We start from the raw sequence: 20,257 nt of genomic DNA on the forward strand, positions 1-20,257 counted from the left end.
GCAGGCAGGCCTGCTGCCCAGTCCAACCTCACAACTATGCAAAAGGAATGCATATAATCCAAACTCTTATTTTCTTCAGTTTTTATATTTGCTTTCTCTCTCTTTCTCGCTGTCACATAGTTTGAATTACAGATGTAAACTACGAAGAACTTGGCAGTGGTGATACTTGGCCTTATGATGATTTGTGAAATCCTATCCCTTATTTTTAAGATCTTTTGATTCTGGTCAGCCAGCCCAGCGGCAGCAGCGGTGACGGCAGGCTCACTCTTGGTCTCTGTGAGACTGGCAAGACGGCCCCAGATTTTTTGTGGTACGAATGTTGTGCATTTGTTTAAAATCAGGACAGTTCGCAATAACAGCTTACTAGTGGCCACAAAGGGGCACAAGCAGTGCTGACAGCGCCTGGCTGCGTCTATAGAAAACCATAGAGGAAGAAATATAAACTATATAAATAGGTATATAAACTCAAACATTGCATATTTGTATAGGTATTAACAATGCATTACCGTGATATACTCTTATGCAACACATGTTCGGGTTCAATTTCTGAATATTAAGTATCTTCTGAAACCACACACTTTGTAAATCAGAAGCTGTTATTTTTTTTTTCTCTCTTTTTTTTCTGTGCAGAAATGGTTTACCATCCTTAATGTTGAATATTCTGAGTGTAATGTTCTGAGTGTAATGTGAGCACATCACACTGGGTTTTTTTCCTTCTTTCTGTAAGCAGGGAACAAGACCTAACCCAAAGCTCAGCTGGACAGACTTCACACTCTGTGGACCCTTTTTCATTGGCGTGTTCTTATTCACATGTTTTGAAATCTGATCCACGCGCAGCTTTTAAGATCACTACGTTCCAAATCACCTGAATTATATTTGTGTTTTTCGGATGGAACAAGGTGTGATTCCAGCTGTCTGGTGGATTGGTTACTAAACAACATGGATTGTAACTTTAGACCACCCCGACTACTGTCGATGAATAAATGAACTATTTTTTTAAACTGAGAATTTGGCTAACACCTGATAAATTTTTAGAAAAACCTTGTTTGAAATCTTCCCAGCTGTGTTTTGGACTCGTATGCAGGGACAGAACCCTCTCCAGCTAAGAGGACAGATTTTATTAAGAGTGTTGACTCATGCTTGTGTTGTAGAGAAAGTGGAGGCCACAAGACAAACCTCCATGAAGATTCTCTGAACTGATTGATGGTGTACACTTGAGGGTCAAACTGCCGAATGTTGATTTGAACTGATGTTGAATGAATGCTTTTCTTCTTTTAGTCAGTGAATAAAAACATAAAAATCCACCTGCTTTTGTTGTGTATTTCTTTATTTTTAACACCAGCAGCTAGTTAAGTTGGTCTGGAAATGTATAAATGTGAGTCTTAGATGTGAGAGCTCTTTTGTAACTGCATCATTATTATTATTATTCTTAAAAGATCGATAACATAATGGATTTCTTTTCCATTTTTTCTTAATCCTCACAGTTGATTTAGTCCATTTTTAATCTGGTTGATCTGAAAAAGTCAATGAATTGAATCAATTTCATTTAACATTTTTGTGATACGTTTGACATAATGTTGTATATTTACATACTGACAAACTGCTCAGCTGTTATATAAAACAATTTTGTGCCCTAACTGATTAAGCTGAATGGACATCGTCAAAGAGAAGTGATGATATAGCTGTTTTTTTGCCAGGGATTGTACAGCACTTGGGCTGTACTTGATGTGTGGTCCCAGAGAGAGACTTTATTCATGAAGGAGAATCACAAAAGGAGCAGAAAAAAGTGATTTGATTTTGTTTTTTTAATATCCTACTAAAAGTTAGGAGACAGCCATTTCTTAAACCCTAATTTTCCAAAAAAAATAACAAAATAAACAACACAAATAAGATTAATGCAACCCGTTCATAATACATTAAATCCCACTAACATTATTTTCTGTCTCAGTCTTAATTGCTAAATTATTCAAATGGAAAACTGAAAAAAAGTGGAGAAGACAGAACCTTTAAGCATATATATAAATAAGTGAACTTTATATATCTCAGTTACTACCTTAGAAAAAAAGTATTAGTTGTGTTCAAAGATTAAAAAAGCCATGTTTTTGTAATGGTTGCAACTTCAAATGGGTTAATTTGGGAGCTGGTGTAATCACAAACTGTTGCTCACCAACCTGTCACTGTGTTCCAGTTTGTCTTTGCTAATCATAATGCACGCGGCCAATCAACGCGACAAAGTAGTGGAGTTTGGCAGCATAGTGAGACATCAAGTTCTACGACTATCTTGTATTTACTTTTGCAGAATAAAACATGAAAATGTGGCTAAGATGTTCAAGTGTCAGACAAAGAACTTGTTTTCATCTGGATTAAGACATTAGGAGATTATCGTGTTGGTATTACACAACAGACCTGAAACAGTAACTAATTCTTTCAGCGGTGACCGTGGACGTCACAAGTAATACAGTATGAGGCAATACCGGTGAGAAATAAATTTCAGCTAAGCAGTCAGAAACCCACGGTGGTGAATGGAGATGTATGGAAATCAGCTGCAGTTCTGAGCTCGCTGAGCACTTTGCAAGAGCAGCACACAAGGGATTTAATTCTCCAAGTTAGTTTCACATTTCACTGTCAACACGATCTAGTTTCAGACAGATTAAAAGAGACAGGTAGACCTGCTGAATCTGGCTGTCAAAAGAGGAAGCAGGACTTGTTTTCCATTACTCAGGAAATGTCTGTTCTATACTGCTTTACATGCAGCACTACCTGTCAAAAGTGTGAGAACACCCCAATTTATAGTTTTTTTTTATATTGAAATTCAAGATGTTCAAGTCCGTAGCTTTAAATAGATTCAAATGGTACGAAGTTATGTGCTGAACTGCCAGATGTTGAAGGGAAATAAATGAATAAAAGGAAGGTTACCCAAAACTGAAACATAATTTACGTTTCATATATTTTAGAAAGTAAACATCAGTGTGTGACATCAGCTGTAAACCATGGAGGAGGAAACATGATGATCTGAGGGGGTTTTGCTGGATCCAGGGTCGTTGATTTGACCCAAAATATTAGTCCGAGCTACGCAAGATCTACCTCAAAAAATTAAATAAAAACAAAACAGTATGTTGGAAAATACGAAGTGGCCAGCTGAGTTTCCAGACTTAAAGCTTGTCAGTCTGGTTTGGGACGCACTGGACAGAAGAGTGAAAAACAAAAGCCACCTACAAGTGTGACACGTTTAGGGGAAATTCTGCAACAGAGTTGGGAAATACTTTCTGAAGAATATTTGATTTCCATTGTAGAAAGGATGCCAAAGAGTGAGTGTGTTCAGCTGTTATCTCTGCCAAAGGTGACTACTTTGATGAGTCAAGAGTTTAAAACACATTTTGGTTAATAAATTGATTCCATCATTATTTTTTTCTTAAAGTGAATTCTTCACGCTCTATACTTTCATCTTAGTACAATCAGACAATACATCAATTACAATATCAAATTGGAAAAACTGAGGTGCTCTAAAACTGTTTGCTGAATATGGACAGATTTTTTTAAATGTATTTATCTAACAAAACCAGATATGATTATAACCCTGTTATATAATAAAATCTGTTCTTGCTCTAACTATGCTTAGTTTTAAAGGAAAGTCTTCTATTCAAGCAGGTTAATATTAAGGTCTGAGTTCAGAACCACACTAGATATCTGGCTTGGCTCTGGACTTTTAGCCTCACTACTTGAAGCTGAGCGCTGACTTTTAATCATTCTTATTTTGCTCCAAACTCTATTATTTCGGTTTTGTCTTAATTTAAATGAGGACAATTCTAGCACAACCACTCTTTAAGTAAATTGAATTATAGTCTCCTGGGAGATAAAACATAGATGTGTGTGTTATCTGCATAGTTAAGGTAACATGTGTTGTTATTTTTCATCATTTAAAGAGGTGGGAGCATATACTGTAGATGTGAAACAACAGAGGCCCCTAAATTGAACCTTGGGGAACTCCACACATTATTTTTGTTACCTCAAATTCCTATGGTGGTGTTTGCCATTTTACTCAACAAGCTGGTAAGGAAGGCCAGCTCTGTGGTGGAGCTGGAACTGGACAGTCGGGAGTCTGTGGCAGAGAGGAGGATGAAGGTCAACCCCTCTCGCCCTCTCCATGACGAGCTGTGGCAGACGGGCAGCTCGTTCACTCACCGGATCATCCCACCCAGGTGCAAAACGGAGCGTTTCAGGCGCTGGTTTGTACCTGCTGCCATCAGACTGCACAACAGCAGGGGGGACCACAGACTGTCACCACACTGAGTCCTCTCACCCCCTGACACTCACATTACTCTCCCTCACCCCACCGTTTTACAGTCTCTGCTGGACTTGAACTTGATTGTATTTATAAGACTGCAACTGCACACTATTCATTTATACTATATTAGTATAACACACTATTTATTATATTGTACTTACTTATTCAGTTTACAGTGTACTTGTTCAGTTTCTTTTTTACTGTATTTTAATGTTTTTTTATTTTTCAAACTTATAATTTATCTTTATCGTTTATTTAGTCTCAGTTCTTGTTGTCCTGAACATGTATCCGACTTTGAGCTGCTGTAAAACCAGAATTTCCCCTCTGGGAATCAATAAAGGACTATCTTATCTTATCTTTAGAAATTAGTTTGTTATGAAATATCGTATGAGATGAGATTAAACTGTCTGTTCCCACCTGCTCTTTTTGTTCTGCTTTAACAAAATCCCTAGACAGGCACAGACTGCAACGAGCAATTAGGTCTGCAGAGAGGATAATTGGGACTAACCTCCCATCTATCCAGGACCTGTACCGGTCCAGGACCAGGAAACGGGCAGGTAGCATCTCTGCAGACCCCTCACACCCAGGACACAGTCTGTCTGAACTCCTCCCCTCTGGACGGATCTACAGAGCACTGTACGCTAAAACCTCAAGACTCAGAGACAGTTTCTTCCTCCAAGCTGTTGCTCTGATGAACTCTCATCACTCATAGAGTCTCAGAGTAATCAACCAGTGTGCAATAATAATAATAATAACCACAATCATATGCTGTAACAATGGACATTACAAATAACCATGACTACCTCATACTGTTGCACCTTTCACTTTTTTAAATTGTATATATGTTAATAAGAACCATTTGTCTATTTACTGTTTGCTACTATTTAAATCTGGGTTCAGTAACCAGATTAAAATTCCCTGTTTGACATGTTCATACTTGGCCAATAAAGCTGATTCTGATTCTGATTCACTCACCGTCTTCCTCCTCATTTCTTTGAAAGTCAAATCTGAATAAAACATGTCACTGGAATAAAAAGAAAAAACACCTGTTATGTTTCACACTGAAAAACATTCAGATTTTCTACAATAACTGAGAGTAAATTGTTTATTCAGCTCCACCATCACTCTGAGTGACGTATGTTTAGACACGTGGACAAAATGTTGGCATTTGAAGTCATTAAATCATTTCAATAATTAATTAAATGTCTTCTATATTTAATCAACTAAACCCCATGTTTTAACCACGACTACCTCATACTGCTGCACCTTTCACTTTTTTTTAAATTGTAGCCTATATATGTTAATAAGAGCTGTCATTTGTCTATTACAAAGTACAGTGAGCGAAATAACCGATTTCAAATTCCCTGTCTTGTTTGACCTGACTTGGCCAATAAACCTGATTCTGCTGTAGGTGGCAGTGGTGAGTATAACGGTCTGCTGCTGCAGCACTAAAAGAAGAAGAAGAAGAAGAAGGAAGAGGTGTTGCGCAGGCGCAGAAGCAGCAGCAGCGACAGCTTCGCGCTGAGTAGAAACAAGATGGCGGTGGCGGTGCGAAGTCTGCAGGACCAGCTCGAGAAAGCCAAGGAAGGCTTGAAAAACGTGGACGATAATATTCGTAAATTGACAGGACGCGACCCCAATGACTCAAGGTGAGATTTCAAAGAAGTTATTAGGGTTTTGGGCCTTTTCTTTGCATTTTCTGGATGTTGCTCGCAACCAAACGTAGGTGCTGCGTTAGCACAGGCTAATCTGTTAGCAGCACCACCTGACGTTTGTAAACCTCCTCCTTCATGGATTGTCAGCGAGCAACCAAAGAAATTGAAACCATTTTGGTATGCTTGGAATATCACAGTAGTTAATACATGAAGTAAAGGTAATAGTGCTGATACTAGTGAGGTGATGTAGGTCTTAAAAGGTGAAACACGTGTGGGCCCGTTTGAGTGTGGTAAACGCCCCTTGTCCCAACAGAGTGTGCAGCCAGCCACACTCCAACACCGCTTTTATGGAGGAGCTGTTTGTGCATTCATGTCGACTTTCATCCTCATTGCTGTGTTTGCAGGCCGGGACAGTTCCGTCGGCTCAGCGGCCCCATGGCAGGCGTCGGAGGAGGAGGACCAGGAGGAGGAGGAGGAGGAGGGATGGGGATGGGAGGTAGAGGCAGAGGACTCAACCTGCTCAGGTAAACGGAGTTACCCCGATCCTTCATTAAATACACACCACCAGTGGCGGAAAGTGGGTCTCAGTCCAGAGGGGGCGGAGCATTCTCGATGGGCCCTTATGATAGTCATGTTAACGTTCAACAACACCTCATCCTACCCCTCAAACATCATTTATTCTCACTTTTATTGAGCTAAGCCTATAGGCCTATGCTCCAGAAAGCAGAGTAAAGTCACAAACTAGTTCAGAAGAACACACACACACACACACACACACACACACAGGCCTGACAGCTGTCAATCACACGGCGCTGAAAATTCAGATAGTCACGGACTGACTCAGTTCCATCTTTGATACAGTTTAAATACAAAAAAAAAACATAACTGGTCTAAAATTACACAATCTATTTAGATAGATATCGACACAGCGCAGCGGTCTATAACATCATTTCTGAGCTCTATAACAGAGAATAGACTCAAAACAACACAAAGCTCATTCAAATAGGCAGCTGGTCAAGGCTACCACAACATTCTGATTAAGAAATTATTCTGAAGGTTACACTGACTCACCAATGGCAATTGACTCTTCCATAACCCTTGGCCCGAACAAAATAATCCAGGTAACGTGGAAAACAGGGTAACATTCAAAACTTTGTACATGCTTAGTCCTCTTTTAAAGTTTAGCGCTCATCTCCTTCATGGCAGCAAACTTGCCGAGTCGGCAAATTGGCTGAAACTGTTAAGGCTGATTTATGGTTCGCCGCGCACCCTACGCCGTAGGCTCTGCACTTTACACTAACTATAGGTTTACGAACACTAACTATAGGCTTTGCTAAACAGAAAGGTTTTAAGTTTGGTTTTAAAGGTGGAAGTGGTGTCAGCCTCCTTAACCCAGATTGGAAGTTGTGGAATAGTGATGGTGCCTGATGGCAGAAGACCCGCCCTCCAAATCTACATTTGGATACTCTAGGAACTACGAGTAAACCTGCACTCCGAGAACGGAGAGCTCTGCCAGGAACATACGGCACTATCAGGACTTGCAGATATTGCGGAGCTAAGCCGTTTTGGGCTTTATACGCAAGTAATAGCATTTTGAATTGGATTCTGAATTTTACGGGGACCAATGGAGTGAAGCTAACTGGAGAGACGTGGTCTCTTGTTGATTCCTGTCAGCACTCGCGCTGCTGCATTTTGGATCAGCTGGAGCCTATTCAGCAAATTACTTGGACATCCTGCTAATAACACATTACAGTAATCTAGTCTAGAAGATACAAACGCATGAACTAGTTTTTCTGCATCCCTCTGCGAGAGGATTTTCCTAATCTTTGAGATATTACGGAGATGGAAAATGCTATTTTACAAACCTGATTAATATATGGACAAAACATTCAAACAACATCAAGGCAGTTGCACTGGAGTGACCAATCATACCTGATATTTATCATATTTGCAGTTATGCCAAGGTTATAACTCAACTTAAGGGTTTGCAGATGCATTTGTTAACACCTTGTGTTCATGATTGGTCAGAAACTGCATTCGAAGAACTTGATTACAATTGAAGCTCTTAACAGTAACGTGTCACATCCATGTCAGTCTTTGGAAACTATGCCAGTGACGTTCTCTGATGAGCCATGTAGCATGAAGCCACAAGTGCCTTGTGCAGTGTTTATACAAGACTGAAAGCTGTTCTTGACGTGGTTTTGTTCACTGATCATTGATCTGCTTTCTACTTCAGGCGCAGTCTCTCAGACATGGGAAGCGGCGGCCCCCCTGCCAAGCAGAGAGACATTGAAGGAGCCCTGCTGAGGTAAGATCTTAATGTCAAGGGTTGTTTTGTTTTTTGACAATAGCTTTTGTATTAATTTTAATTTTTTTTTTTCTCCACTCACTGATTTTCCTGAATAATTTAAATTCTAATGGCGCTTTTATACTAGTACCTACTAGTACCAGGTTTATGAACATCTGCACCTCAGAGTTGGACCACGAGTTACAGAAAAAGTATCTACCCGGCACGCCTCCACCCGTAGTGTAGAAGCGCAAAACAGGGGCGTGGCGAGTCGCGCTGAGTAGGTACTAGTGTAAAAGCGCCATTAGTGAACGGCTGAGCTGTGAAATCTTGGATTTACACACAAAGCTATCACATACAAGGGTATAGCCTTTAATTTGGCATCCATACTCTAGTTTTATGGTAAATATTCATCCAAAACCTTAATTTTTACTGCCCATGGGAGATGGTGAAAAACCTGTCCTGTAAAGGAAATACAATTTTTTTCAAAGTGATACTTTACAGGATGGAATTTTTTGCTTTTATAAATGACCTTTTGAGTTTTTTTTTTTTTTTTTTTAATGTTGCTCTGTTTCATTTCTTATGTGTAAATAAATTACCATGACTGTTTCTTACGGGTGTCCTTTGGTTTTTCCAGGCTGGCAGGGGACCAAAGGGCCAGGAGAGACATGCGCCACGACAGCGACGCCGAGGATGATGACGATGTCAAAAAGGTGGGGGGGACTGTCTGTTTGTAGTGCCATTAACCTGTATTGTATTGAGGGGTTTTATGACTTTTGGCTTTTTAAGGCAAAATAATAATATATTTTTTATATATCTGAGATGTTCGTCATGGTTTTTGTGAAAGGAAAAAAAATTGGCTCTGAAAAATTGATTTGCTTTTTGTTTTCATGTTCTCAGCCGGCGTTGCAGTCGTCTGTTGTAGCTACCTCCAAGGAGCGAACGCGCCGAGATCTCATTCAAGATCAAACCATGGATGAGAAGGGCAAACAGAGGTAGACGATGCGATTTTTGTTTCAAAGATGTAACCAAAATTTTAGTTGAACTCATAATCTATCATCGGAACAGAGTTTTAAAAAGGAAGGGAAACAAATTGCATCTGAAAATCAAAAATATTTTATCATCCATCAGAAATCGGCGCATGTTTGGTCTGCTGATGGGGACGCTGCAAAAATTCAAACAGGAATCCAACGTCTCTACAGAAAAGGTGAGGAAAAACATTGTATCAGATCAAGTGCATTAGTTCTCTCCTGTCTTAATTAATCGCTCATTTTTTTTATATCTGTGTGGTTTACTGGCTTTATATAAGCTTCATTACATTAGTTGTGTTCAGGAGGGTGATGCAGTTTTAAGTATTGGATTATTTACTGGTTTTCTTGATGAAATTCCTGTCTGGTCCTTTTGAACTATATTGTTGTACTTCTGTTCATAGCAGCTTTTTTTAGGATTGTAATCAGCCACTCAACTCTAGTCTCCTCCACCACCCTCAGCTTGTAGAAATCAGTGTTGCCCTTCAACTTTGATGTCCACAGGCAGCACGATGAAGCTGGATAATTCTGGTCTGGGTCTGACGTCACAGCCTTCTTGACATGTGAACGGTTTACTGAACTGATAAGGGACCAAATTAACTTCTCAGGGCCTGATTGCTCAGATTTGATGCTGAAAATCATCCACTTTCTGGTCAACCGCTGATGAATTTAACTTTTGCCAAAAGTTATTTCATTTAACTTCCCGGGATACCCAAGGGTTGACGCACACTATATTTCACCGTTGACTGCATTTTCACGCTGGATAACAGTTGCATTTGCTTTAACGCTGTTATTCTGTCTCTTTGCTTCACAGCAAAAGCGACGTACAGAGATAGAGCAGAAGCTCGAGGTTCAGGCCGAGGCTGAAAAGAAAAAAGTGGAGAGTGAAAAGAGGGAGTTGTTTGAAGAGAGGAGAGCCAAGCAGACAGAGCTGAGACTACTGGAACAGAAAGTGGAATTGGCTCAGCTGGTAAGAAGCTGTTAACGTGTGTGTTTTTATTTCAAAGAGTGCCAATGACACATGATCTTAAAACGCTACAATATTCCTCACAAGATGCTTTATGAAGTGTGATTAATTTTTCCTCAATCATTTCTCAGCAAGAGGAGTGGACCAGCCACAACAACTATCTGGTGAAATTCATCCGTACAAAGACTAAGCCTCACATCTTCTTCGTACCAGGAAAAATGTGCTCCGCATCACAAAAACTCCTCGAAGAGTCCACTAAGAAACTTAATGGTAATTTTTATTTTGATAGAACACACAACTACAGGTCTTTTTTTTTTATAAAAGACCTGTAGAGGATTGATAAGTGTTACCTGCTTATACAGAGAAACCGTCAAAACCAATTGAAGCCAACTTCCTTTTTAATAAGCCTGTTAACTGCCTATTTCTTTCCTCCGAACAGGCGTTTTTGAAGAAAGGCGCGAGGCATTTACTGAACACCTGAGCAAGATGGAGTTGCGCCCTCGGCGACAGCTCAACCGCGACCAGGACATCAACACAGCCACAAGGACGGACCATCCGGCGGAGGGTAAGCCAGCAGGTCAGGTAGCGAAGATGACAGGTAAAAGGAGTCTTGCAGGGATGGAAGGAGAGGATGAGGACGAGGATGACGAAGAGGAGGAAAGGGAGAAGGAGGAGGATAAAAAGATGACAGAGGGAGAGGATGGGGAGGAGAAGGAGAAGGAAGAGATGAAGAAGATAGAGGAGGAGGATGAGGAGGAGGGAATGGAGTTGAGAGAGGAGGGAGAGGAGAAGAAGCAGAAGGAGAAGGAGCAGAAGGAGAAGGAGCAGAAGGAGAAGGGAGATAAGGAAGCAGGTCCAGAGTCAGAGGAGATGCAGGTGGAGCAGGGAGTAGAAATGGAAGAGAAGAATAAGGAAGATAATGCAGAAACAGGCAGTAAGCAAGGATCCACAGACCTCCCAGAGGAAAAGGCTGTAGACGGCAGGACAGTAACCTCTGAAGCAGCTACAGGCAGTCAGGAAGCATCAGGCACTAGCATCACTAGTCTTAAGGCCGAGCCCAGCCTCACTGTTCCAGAACCAGCCGTGCAGTCTCCGGTGAAAGAGCCCTCTCCTGCTAAAGAACCCCAAACAGCCTCCAGCACCCTTAAACAGGAGCCCACAGGCCCCGTATGTAATGTCCAGGATTCTGTTGTCGAGAACCAAATAACGGAAGCTAAGCCAGCAGAGGAGGCTCCACAAAAACCGCTCAATTCCCAGGAAGCCCCTGTCACAACCCCTGCAAAGGAGGCTAACGCCAGCAGAGGGAGGAAGAAGGAAAAACAGAGGAAACGTCGCAGTAACAGCTCATCGTCCTCTTCGTCTGGCTCATCTTCGGGGTCTTCATCTAGCGGTAGTTCCTCTTCTTCCTCTGGATCCAGCCACTCGTCGTCGTCCTCATCGTCCTCTTCGTCAAAAAGCAGCAGCCGAAGCCGCAACCGAGACGCCGGCAAGCGCAAGAGGAGGGCGTCGGATAGAAGCAGGGACAAGAAGAAAGAAGACAAGAGTCACCGCAAGAGGGGAGGAAGTAGCGGAGGAGGGAGGGACTCGAAGGGCTCAAGGAAGAGGAGGAGCGAAGAAGGAAGGGGCAGGTCTTCCCGGAGTGATAGGGAGCATAAAGATAGAGACAGGAAGGACAAGAGGCGCTAACGTGACGTGTAATCAGAGCTTCTGTAAAGACAGTGAAAGGTTAATTAACCTCCACCTATTTTGTCATGAGATGAGTTTTTAAAACGCATTTCTCCTTAAAAACCGTTTTTACCGTTGGAAGTTTTAACAAAGGAGGAATTCTCTGTCAGATTTGTAGCCAAACTGAATCACAATAGTGGATGATTGGTAATTTTCCTTAATGTTTTTTTTGTTTTAGTTGGTAAACAAACTTGCACTGTTTTCACTGCAAAGCATCTTGTTTTTATTTGTCTCTCATTTGACCTTTTAGTGGTCGGACTTGAGAGCCACTGTTTTTGTCCCATCAATTTAAATCCAGATGGCGAGAATGATAGTGTGAGAAGAAACATGTGACAAGTTATTAATAAAACGGTATTCAGAATGATAAGAAAAAATGGTGTTGAATGTTTTTCACCGAAATGCCGAGGCTGGGTATGATGGTGGTGGTAGCTGGGACATTCACAAACAGTAATTGTATTTCAAGTTGGGACAATGCTGTTCATCCAATTTTATTCCCGCCCAAAAATGATTATCAAGTGTGATTTGCTCAGCTGCTGTATTTTGACAGTTTTGTTGTTGTTTTTTGTAACACCTGATAAGTGCTTCAAATTAAAGGTAAAATATTAGTGGAAATGCAAAGTGTTTGCTTCTCCCTTTGTCCTCCCCCTCCAATCAATGTAGTTGGTTCAAAATGTCTTAGTCTAGAATAGGGGTCCCAAAATGTTGAAAGAGCCATATTGGACCAAAAGTACAAAAAAACATATTTCTGGAGCCACAAAAAATTAAGTCTTGTATAAGCCTTTATAATGAAGGCAACACATGCTGTATGTATCTATATTAGTTATATTAATATTCAGGCAATTAATGCAAATGATTCGGTCCAAGAAACGTTGAATCCTCTTTTCTCCTCAGTTATTTTTCCTCTTTGGAAACAATCCCTTTGGCCGGTTTGTTTACAACAGCCACCTGCCTGGCACCCCGCCCTGCTGGTGTGTCGCAGGCTATGACGTAAATCTTGGTAAACGGAAATGTTGAAATTTAATATTCTACACATTTTTACAGCATTGGAAAACGTTAAGAATGTTTGTCATGTTTGTCCTACAGAAATCATATTAAAACAAAAAATTAAAGCTGCAAGCAGCGATGAACGGGCCATTGCACCCTTGTGCATGTTCAGGCGTGCTGCAGTGGAAGCGCTTGTATGACTTGCATGTAGATTCTTCAGGCCTGGGCATTGAGCGGATGACACCACCCACAACTCTCTATATCAAACCATTCAAAAGTTATAGCAGAAAATAGGGACTATCAAATATGGACCAATCAGAAGGGGTGGTGCGCTTTTTGGCGTCTATCGTCGCCACAGTAACGCTTTTGACTGAGAAAAGTAATGTGCATCGTCGCAGGATCGGGACTCACATTTTGATGTATAACACACCTGGGTGCACGTTGCGGTTCGGGTGAAGAAGCGGCTGAAGAAATGGCATAAATTGCGCCAAAATGTAAAGTATCTGTTAAAAAGAGTGAATGCTTATTGATGCACAACAGATATTATTCAGTGTTAATTTGGTGAAATCATGCTAAACGGATCTTAATAGCTGAAGTTTATTGGATGTTGCATAAAGGACTGTCGTTTATAATTAACCTTAGAGTTACCTGGCAACAAGACAGATGAGTAAGTTGAGTGTAGGCAGTTTTTCATCCTCCTGACTATCCTGTGGAACAATTTGAATGGGACACGAGCTTTAATAAATCTCAAACAGACTTTTGGGGAAAATTACACGATTAATTCAAAATGGCCGACTTCCTGTTCGGTTTCGGCCATGGCGCCAAGAGACTTATTGCGACATGATACAGGTGTGTACCGATTTTCGTGCACGTACGTCAAACCGTATTGTGGGGCTTGAGGCACAAAGCTTTCTAGGGGGCGCTGTTGAGCCATTAGGCCACGCCCATTAATGCAAACCTTTTTCGCCAGACCTGGTTTGCGTGCAAAATTTGGTGACTTTTGGGGCACATTTAGGGGGGCAAAAAGGCCCTCCTTTCATCGGGGGAAGAAAGAAAAGGAAGAAAACTCCTACAGATACAATACGGCCTTCGCACTTTAAGTGCTCGGGCCCTTAATATATTTCCCTCCCCCATCTATTTCCATTTTTGAAAAAGCTCCAGGGAGCCAGGGAGCCACTAGGGCTAAGAGCTGCGGGTTGCTGACCCCCGGTCTAGAAGAATTAGGTTCATGTTGACTAAGTTTCAAAGTTTATTTAGACGGGACAATGCATATTCATGAACACTACGTTAAGCAGTGTAAATACACCGGGTTTAGCAGAAATGCTAGTTTCCACCGGGAGTCCCCACAAACAACCAGACACACTCACACCTACGGGCAATTCAGAATGATCAATTTACCCAGCATGCATGTTTTTGGACTGTGGGAGGAAGCCGGAGTACCCGGAAACCCACGCAAGCACGTGGAGAACAGGCAAACTCCACACAGAAAGACCCTGCTGGGAGTCGAACCGGGAACCTTCTTGCTGTGAGGCAACAGTGCTAACCACTAAGTCACCGTGCTGCCAGACTGCAGTTTGAATCTGCATTTCCTGCCAGGTTTGAGAAGTGTTACAATCGCTAAGATTTAATAACTGATCTAATGTCCTGAACACCAACATTGTCCACACAAGCAGTTGTTAAACATCAGTTTATTACCCAATTTTAAAAAACAAATTCACACAACATCCCACTGGTGTTTTACAAAAATGACACTCATCCTGATGCTTCAGTTCTACCATTACAAAGTACAAAAATACATTCTTTTTTTGCTTCCATGTCTCTGGAATCACCCTCCAGTTTTATCTTAGAACAACCGCAAACCTCCAGGTTATGAACCGTGATGGCTACAGTTGTGGCATTGACCCTTTTTGCAAGGCAATATTCCAGTTGCATGTTTTGTTTTTTACAGGAATTGTAGCCATGTCTTAGTTTAACATGTTGCGCCATTGTCCAATGAATAACTTGTATTCATCTTTAGAATATTGCCACACATTAAAATGTAGCCATTGAGAACAGCACATTCCTCAGCATCTTCATTTCAAAAGTTAAGCTTCCTCTTCACTCTTGATCTGCTAGATCGTTCTGCTCAAAGTACCTGTTAAAAAGAGTGAATGCTTATTAATGCGCAACAGATATTGTTCACAGTGTTAATTTGGTGAAATCATGCTAAACAGATCTTAATAGCTGAGGTTTATTAGATGTTGCATAAAGGAGTATAAACTATTTGGAGTTACCTGGCAACAAGACAGATGAGTAAGTTGAGTGCAGGCAGTTTTTCATCCTCCTGACTATCCTGTGGAACAATTTGAATGAGACACAAGCTTTAATAAATCTCAAAAAACACACTTTTGGGGAAAATTGAATAGTAGGATATGTTTTTATTCTGAAAGCTCCATATCCACAGTTGTAAAACGTGGAACAAAAGTGCTGAGGACATTCATAATGACATGGTTGGTATAATGGTTGGAGCTGTGCAGCCCAGAACCCTACCAGCGTGCTGCGGAGCTGGGAACATCTCCTGGCCAGCTGTCGGATGGAGGAGTGGGCTTCAGGCAGCAGAGGCTTCTCCAAGCAGGCCAGCAGGGCGTACAACCACTGACCCTGTTTATTAGAGATAGAAGTGTTTCTTAAGCTTTCCTAAACATTGCAGCACTCTGTTTTTTCCTCAAACAGGCTATGTAATGAATGGATAGATGGTTATCAAAAATGAAGATGGCAAAAATGAATATAGATAGCTTTTTTTATAGACATATTTTAATTGTCATGTTGACTTGTGTGGAACTGACAACCAACTAAAAAAAAAAGAGTGGAGCTATCCACCAAACTCACCAACTGTGGAACGAACTCCCGCTCTTCAAACCAGCTGATGAGGATGTCCAGCACCATCAGAACTGTGGACTGCAGGAGGAGGAAGGAGAATTCACACGGCTACAGTGGTAGGAAGTTGTAGAAGTCAATGTTGGGGCCCACTTACTTGGTTTAGTCTGCTTACGATGCTTAAGAAAGGAGGAAACCCCACCTGAGAAACAAATTAAGAGATCATATGAATAATAGTAACATTTTTCATGAATGTACTTGGTACAATGTACAAACTGTTCATGTACAGGACTGTCTCAGAAAATTAGAATATTGTGATAAAGTCCTTTATTTTCTGTAATGCAAAAATGTCATACATTATGGATTCATTAAAAATCAACTGAATTATTGCAAGCCTTTTATTATTTTAATATTGCTGAGCATGGCTTACAGCTACAATATTAAAATAATAAAAGGCTTGCAATATTTCAGTTGATTTGTAATGAATCCAGAATGTATGACATTTTTGTTTTTTTTAAATTGCATTACAGAAAATAAAGGACTTTATCACAATATTCTAATTTTCTTAGACAGTCCTGTATACAACAAAAAACAACTATTCTGGTCAGTACACAAAAGTCAGACATCTGACTGTTAAACCAACAGGGACTGTAATGGTATAAACTTTAATACGGAGCTGGTCCCTCTTTTGTAGCACTAAAAGCTATACAAGAGCTATAACTAAAAGTATGGACGTCCCAGCTTTCACTTACTGAAACTAAGAGATATTTCTCTAATCTTTTAAAATCCCCAACAAGTTTTTAGTTCAGTTTCACCTATAAACTAACAATTGTACAACCTTGCTATAGTCCAGTGCTGGCTCAAGCTCTGCCTCTGTGAGGAGGGACGATGCTCCCAGGTAGACGTGCTCTCCCAGACAAAACCTTCTCCAGCCCTGCTCGTCCGTCAGCTTTGGCTACAAAACACAATACATTAGCTGCAGAAAATGTTCTCAGGACTGAGTTCACAAAGCCTCAGCTCAAACTCGAGCACAGGTAACAAAGATCCAATGTGTCAGTGTAATTCTTTAATTACTGTCATGGGTTTTTGACATCTCACCATTTGTACATTGCCATCCAGAGTCTGGTTGCTCCAGTGGTTCCTGTTCTTTGTTACACTCTGAAAAGAATTCAATCCCAAGTTGTCTTTGAAACATACAATAAACATAAAATGCAAACAAGTAAACTATTGGAATTGTTGACAGATATATAGCTTATAATCTGTTAAAGAGGTACCTATACAATATGTGGGATCAGGAAAAGTTTGATGGTTTGGAAAATAGACAATAGTAATAGACAGGAACTGTTACTTTATTTTATTTCTTCCACTTCTTACTTGCTTACCTGTCTGACGACGGAAAAGTTACTGACTTGCCTCTGCTGCCAATTGAGGCTTGGAGAAAACCCTGCTGGAGCAGCATGACATCCTGAAACCTGAAACACGGGACATCATTTATGCTCCTAACTTCTAATGGAAAAATAGAGTGTATCATGCAAAGAGATCTGTTCTAACAAATGATTATGAAAGTAATGGACTCAATTTTCTAGATTTTTATACTTTAAAAGAACGCTTTTAAAATAAAATGGTTGAAAAATCCCAACTCTATATGGAATGTCATACTCTTCAATATTTTGTAAAAACTGTGTGGGTTTAACTTTTTCTTGACCTGTAACTACAACATTGGTAAAATTCGGATAAAAATGTCATTATTTCACTGCCAGGCCTTCCTCTCTTGGTCTCTTATCTTCAAATATAACTTTTCACCCAATAAATATTACATATGGAACAACATACATACTGTTAAAGCATAAATCTTTATTTATTGAATATTGGTTTAATAACAACAGTATATTCGTTGCTCAATTATTTATCAGGGCAGGTCGTCTCTACTCCTATAATGAGTTTCTAGAAGAATACAATATCACCTGGAGATTAGGCAAAAGTCTTTGGAGCGATTTCCTCTAGTGTTTCCATGCTATTTAGAGCTCAACGAAGAGTGGAAACTCAACAACCACCCTGGTTATCTCTGACACTTCAAATCGGTAAGATCTGATTATCCTGCACTGATGGTAAGAACAATAAACTGATTAGATCCCTGTTTAAATCAGATGTAATCACAGCAGCATATGTGGTTTCATACTGGAATAAATAAGTGGAACACATTGACTGGTAAAAGGTCTGGCTTTTACCCGACCGATACCTGCTGACCTACAAAGTTAGAGAAATCTTGTTTAAAATATTTCATAGGTTTTACCCGTCTAATGATCACATTAAAAGATTCATTTGGATATATACTTGTCATTTTATTGCTAGAAACATTAAACAAGAATTTCAGTTCAAAAAGCACAACAGTGTGCTTTTTCTCTTATTTCAACAGAAATGAGACAAAACCTAATGAAACATTCATTTTTAATCTCGTTATTCTTTTGGCCAAATTCCACATTCACAAATCTAGGTTCACAAATAGAAAAACTCATTTTATTGCTTTTCACAGATGGATCAAGCAGTACATCCACTCAATTAAGTTTTCCCTCAAACAAAGAATATTTGTAATCTTTTTGGCATTTTCTTGTAAACCGCTGATCCCCCTGGCAAGTAATGGATATTTCTCTTTTAGTTTAACAAAATTTGCACGTTGGAAAAAACTGTATATTAAAGATCTACATTTCTGTAAACTGTGCATATGTTAAATATAGTTTTGTGTGGGGAAAAAATAATAAATACAAATACATAAAAAAAAGTATGCTTCACACCAGCCACTCTCACAAACATCTCTTGAAACCATAGGATGATTACAGAATGTCTCAAAATATGTGCAACATTCATTATATTTACTTACTGACGCATTAACTGTTTGCTTCTTTTTTAGTTTCTTGGGGTCGATTTCAGCGACCACCACCTCAGGACACAATGATGCCTCCAACCTAAACGATGGAGACAAGCATGGTTTTAGTAGAGCCGGTGATTGACTCATACTGAGTCTGGGCTGCTGTTGGAGGTTAAAACACAGCTGATTGAATCAGGCGGGTTAATAACTAATGTAGATGCACAGACAAACTGTCTTCAGTACAGATTAGATGCATGGATGCATAGACATATATACATAGACGCCTCATCAACCGCGAGAAATACGGCCGCCATCATCCTACCTATACGACAGCATAAGACAGAACAGTATTGAAGATGCCAGAGCACTGTATTCCTGTACAAATTGGCGAACAATTGCGACCAGGGATAAAAATAATAAATAAAAAATTTAATTAAATAAAAAATCTAAAAATAAGGCTACACCACATTGCCAAACTCACCTCTCTTGACCTGCAGAAAGGGAGCATGAGAAAGAAGCTCTGCAAAGCAGTCCCCTTTCAGGGCTTTTAGCACATGTGTAAATATGGTTTATATGATAACCTGTACAATTGCATTGTACAGGTTATAAGTCTTATATATATATATTATATAAGTATTAAAAAGCAGCAGTTAAATGCAGCCTTCTGTAAGCTTTAAATATCCACTGGGCTTACATCAAAACACAAAAATAAAAAACAGTTTTCTGAACTTATCAATATGATTCTGTCCTTCACAGGATAAGTAAAATGGATCACTGCAAAAACTCAAAATCTTAACAAGAATATTTGTCGTATTTCTAGTAAAAACGTCTCATTTTAGTAAAAAAAAATCTCATTACACTTAAAACAAGACTCATCACTGGAAAAAACAACAATTTTCACCTGTTTCAAGTAGATTTTCACTTAAAATAAGTAGAAAAATCTGCCAGTGGAACAAGATTTTTTTGCTTGTAATAAGAAGATAAATCTTGTCCCACTGGCAGATTTTTCTACTTATTTCAAGTGAAAATTTACTTGAAACAGGTGAAAATTGTCAAATAAGTTATTTTTCTGGTGATGACTCTAAATGTTGAAATAGCAGTAAAACCACATTAATTGATGAAATGACATAAGGGATGGAAAGGGGGGATGATAGTTTACAGGGGGGATGATGTTGACCGTTTTTATTTCAGGGGGGGATGCCATTCCCCCTCATTCCCCCTCATCCCCCCTCAACTCGAGTACTGTACATATATATGTCTATGCGTGGATGAACTGCAGGCTCTAACAGGGTTTGTGTGGACCATGTATGTATTATATTAATACATGTGTGGACTCACTGGACCTGTCGCAGGTATTCTTGGGGGTTCCTCGGGGCTCCACCAAGCTCCACGTCTTCGGCACCGCCCGTGGACTCCACCGGCAGCAGCCTGGGCATCAACTCCTCTACATCCGACTTCATTTTTATTACAATTAATATCAAAGCCTCAAACGAAGAACAAAGTCCTGTGCAGGACTAAACTATCACGCCTGCCACCGCCATCTTGTTTGCCAACGCGGAGTGATGACGTTTCTTTTGTGCGCCAGGTGTGTTGTCATAGTAACG

The 20,257-nt window shown here is 40.1% G+C and overlaps 2 protein-coding genes across 2 annotated transcripts; one reads left to right on the forward strand and one right to left on the reverse strand.

Annotated features, from left to right (window-relative positions):
• The first annotated feature begins 5,774 nt into the window (after positions 1-5,774).
• Positions 5,775-12,559, forward strand: pnn (pinin, desmosome associated protein). Its single transcript, XM_061743529.1, has 9 exons — positions 5,775-5,934; positions 6,345-6,464; positions 8,177-8,248; positions 8,865-8,940; positions 9,128-9,222; positions 9,359-9,434; positions 10,070-10,225; positions 10,354-10,492; positions 10,662-12,559. The coding sequence occupies exons 1-9, from the start codon at positions 5,822-5,824 to the stop codon at positions 11,906-11,908; spliced, it is 2,094 nt and encodes a 697-aa protein (XP_061599513.1). The 5' UTR covers positions 5,775-5,821; the 3' UTR covers positions 11,909-12,559.
• A 2,030-nt stretch (positions 12,560-14,589) lies between these two features.
• On the reverse strand, positions 14,590-20,197 carry gemin2 (gem (nuclear organelle) associated protein 2). The gene is made up of 10 exons (XM_061743424.1): positions 19,992-20,197; positions 18,666-18,750; positions 17,170-17,259; positions 16,886-16,945; positions 16,626-16,742; positions 15,945-15,989; positions 15,800-15,868; positions 15,461-15,571; positions 15,205-15,263; positions 14,590-15,065 (listed from the first exon to the last, which is right to left on the reverse strand). Exons 1-10 carry the CDS (start codon positions 20,111-20,113, stop codon positions 15,029-15,031), a joined length of 795 nt encoding a protein of 264 aa, XP_061599408.1. The 5' UTR covers positions 20,114-20,197; the 3' UTR covers positions 14,590-15,028.
• Positions 20,198-20,257: the final 60 nt, after the last annotated feature.

Source organism: Cololabis saira, chromosome 16 (assembly GCF_033807715.1).
Source record: "Cololabis saira isolate AMF1-May2022 chromosome 16, fColSai1.1, whole genome shotgun sequence".
Lineage (NCBI taxonomy): Eukaryota > Metazoa > Chordata > Actinopteri > Beloniformes > Belonidae > Cololabis > Cololabis saira.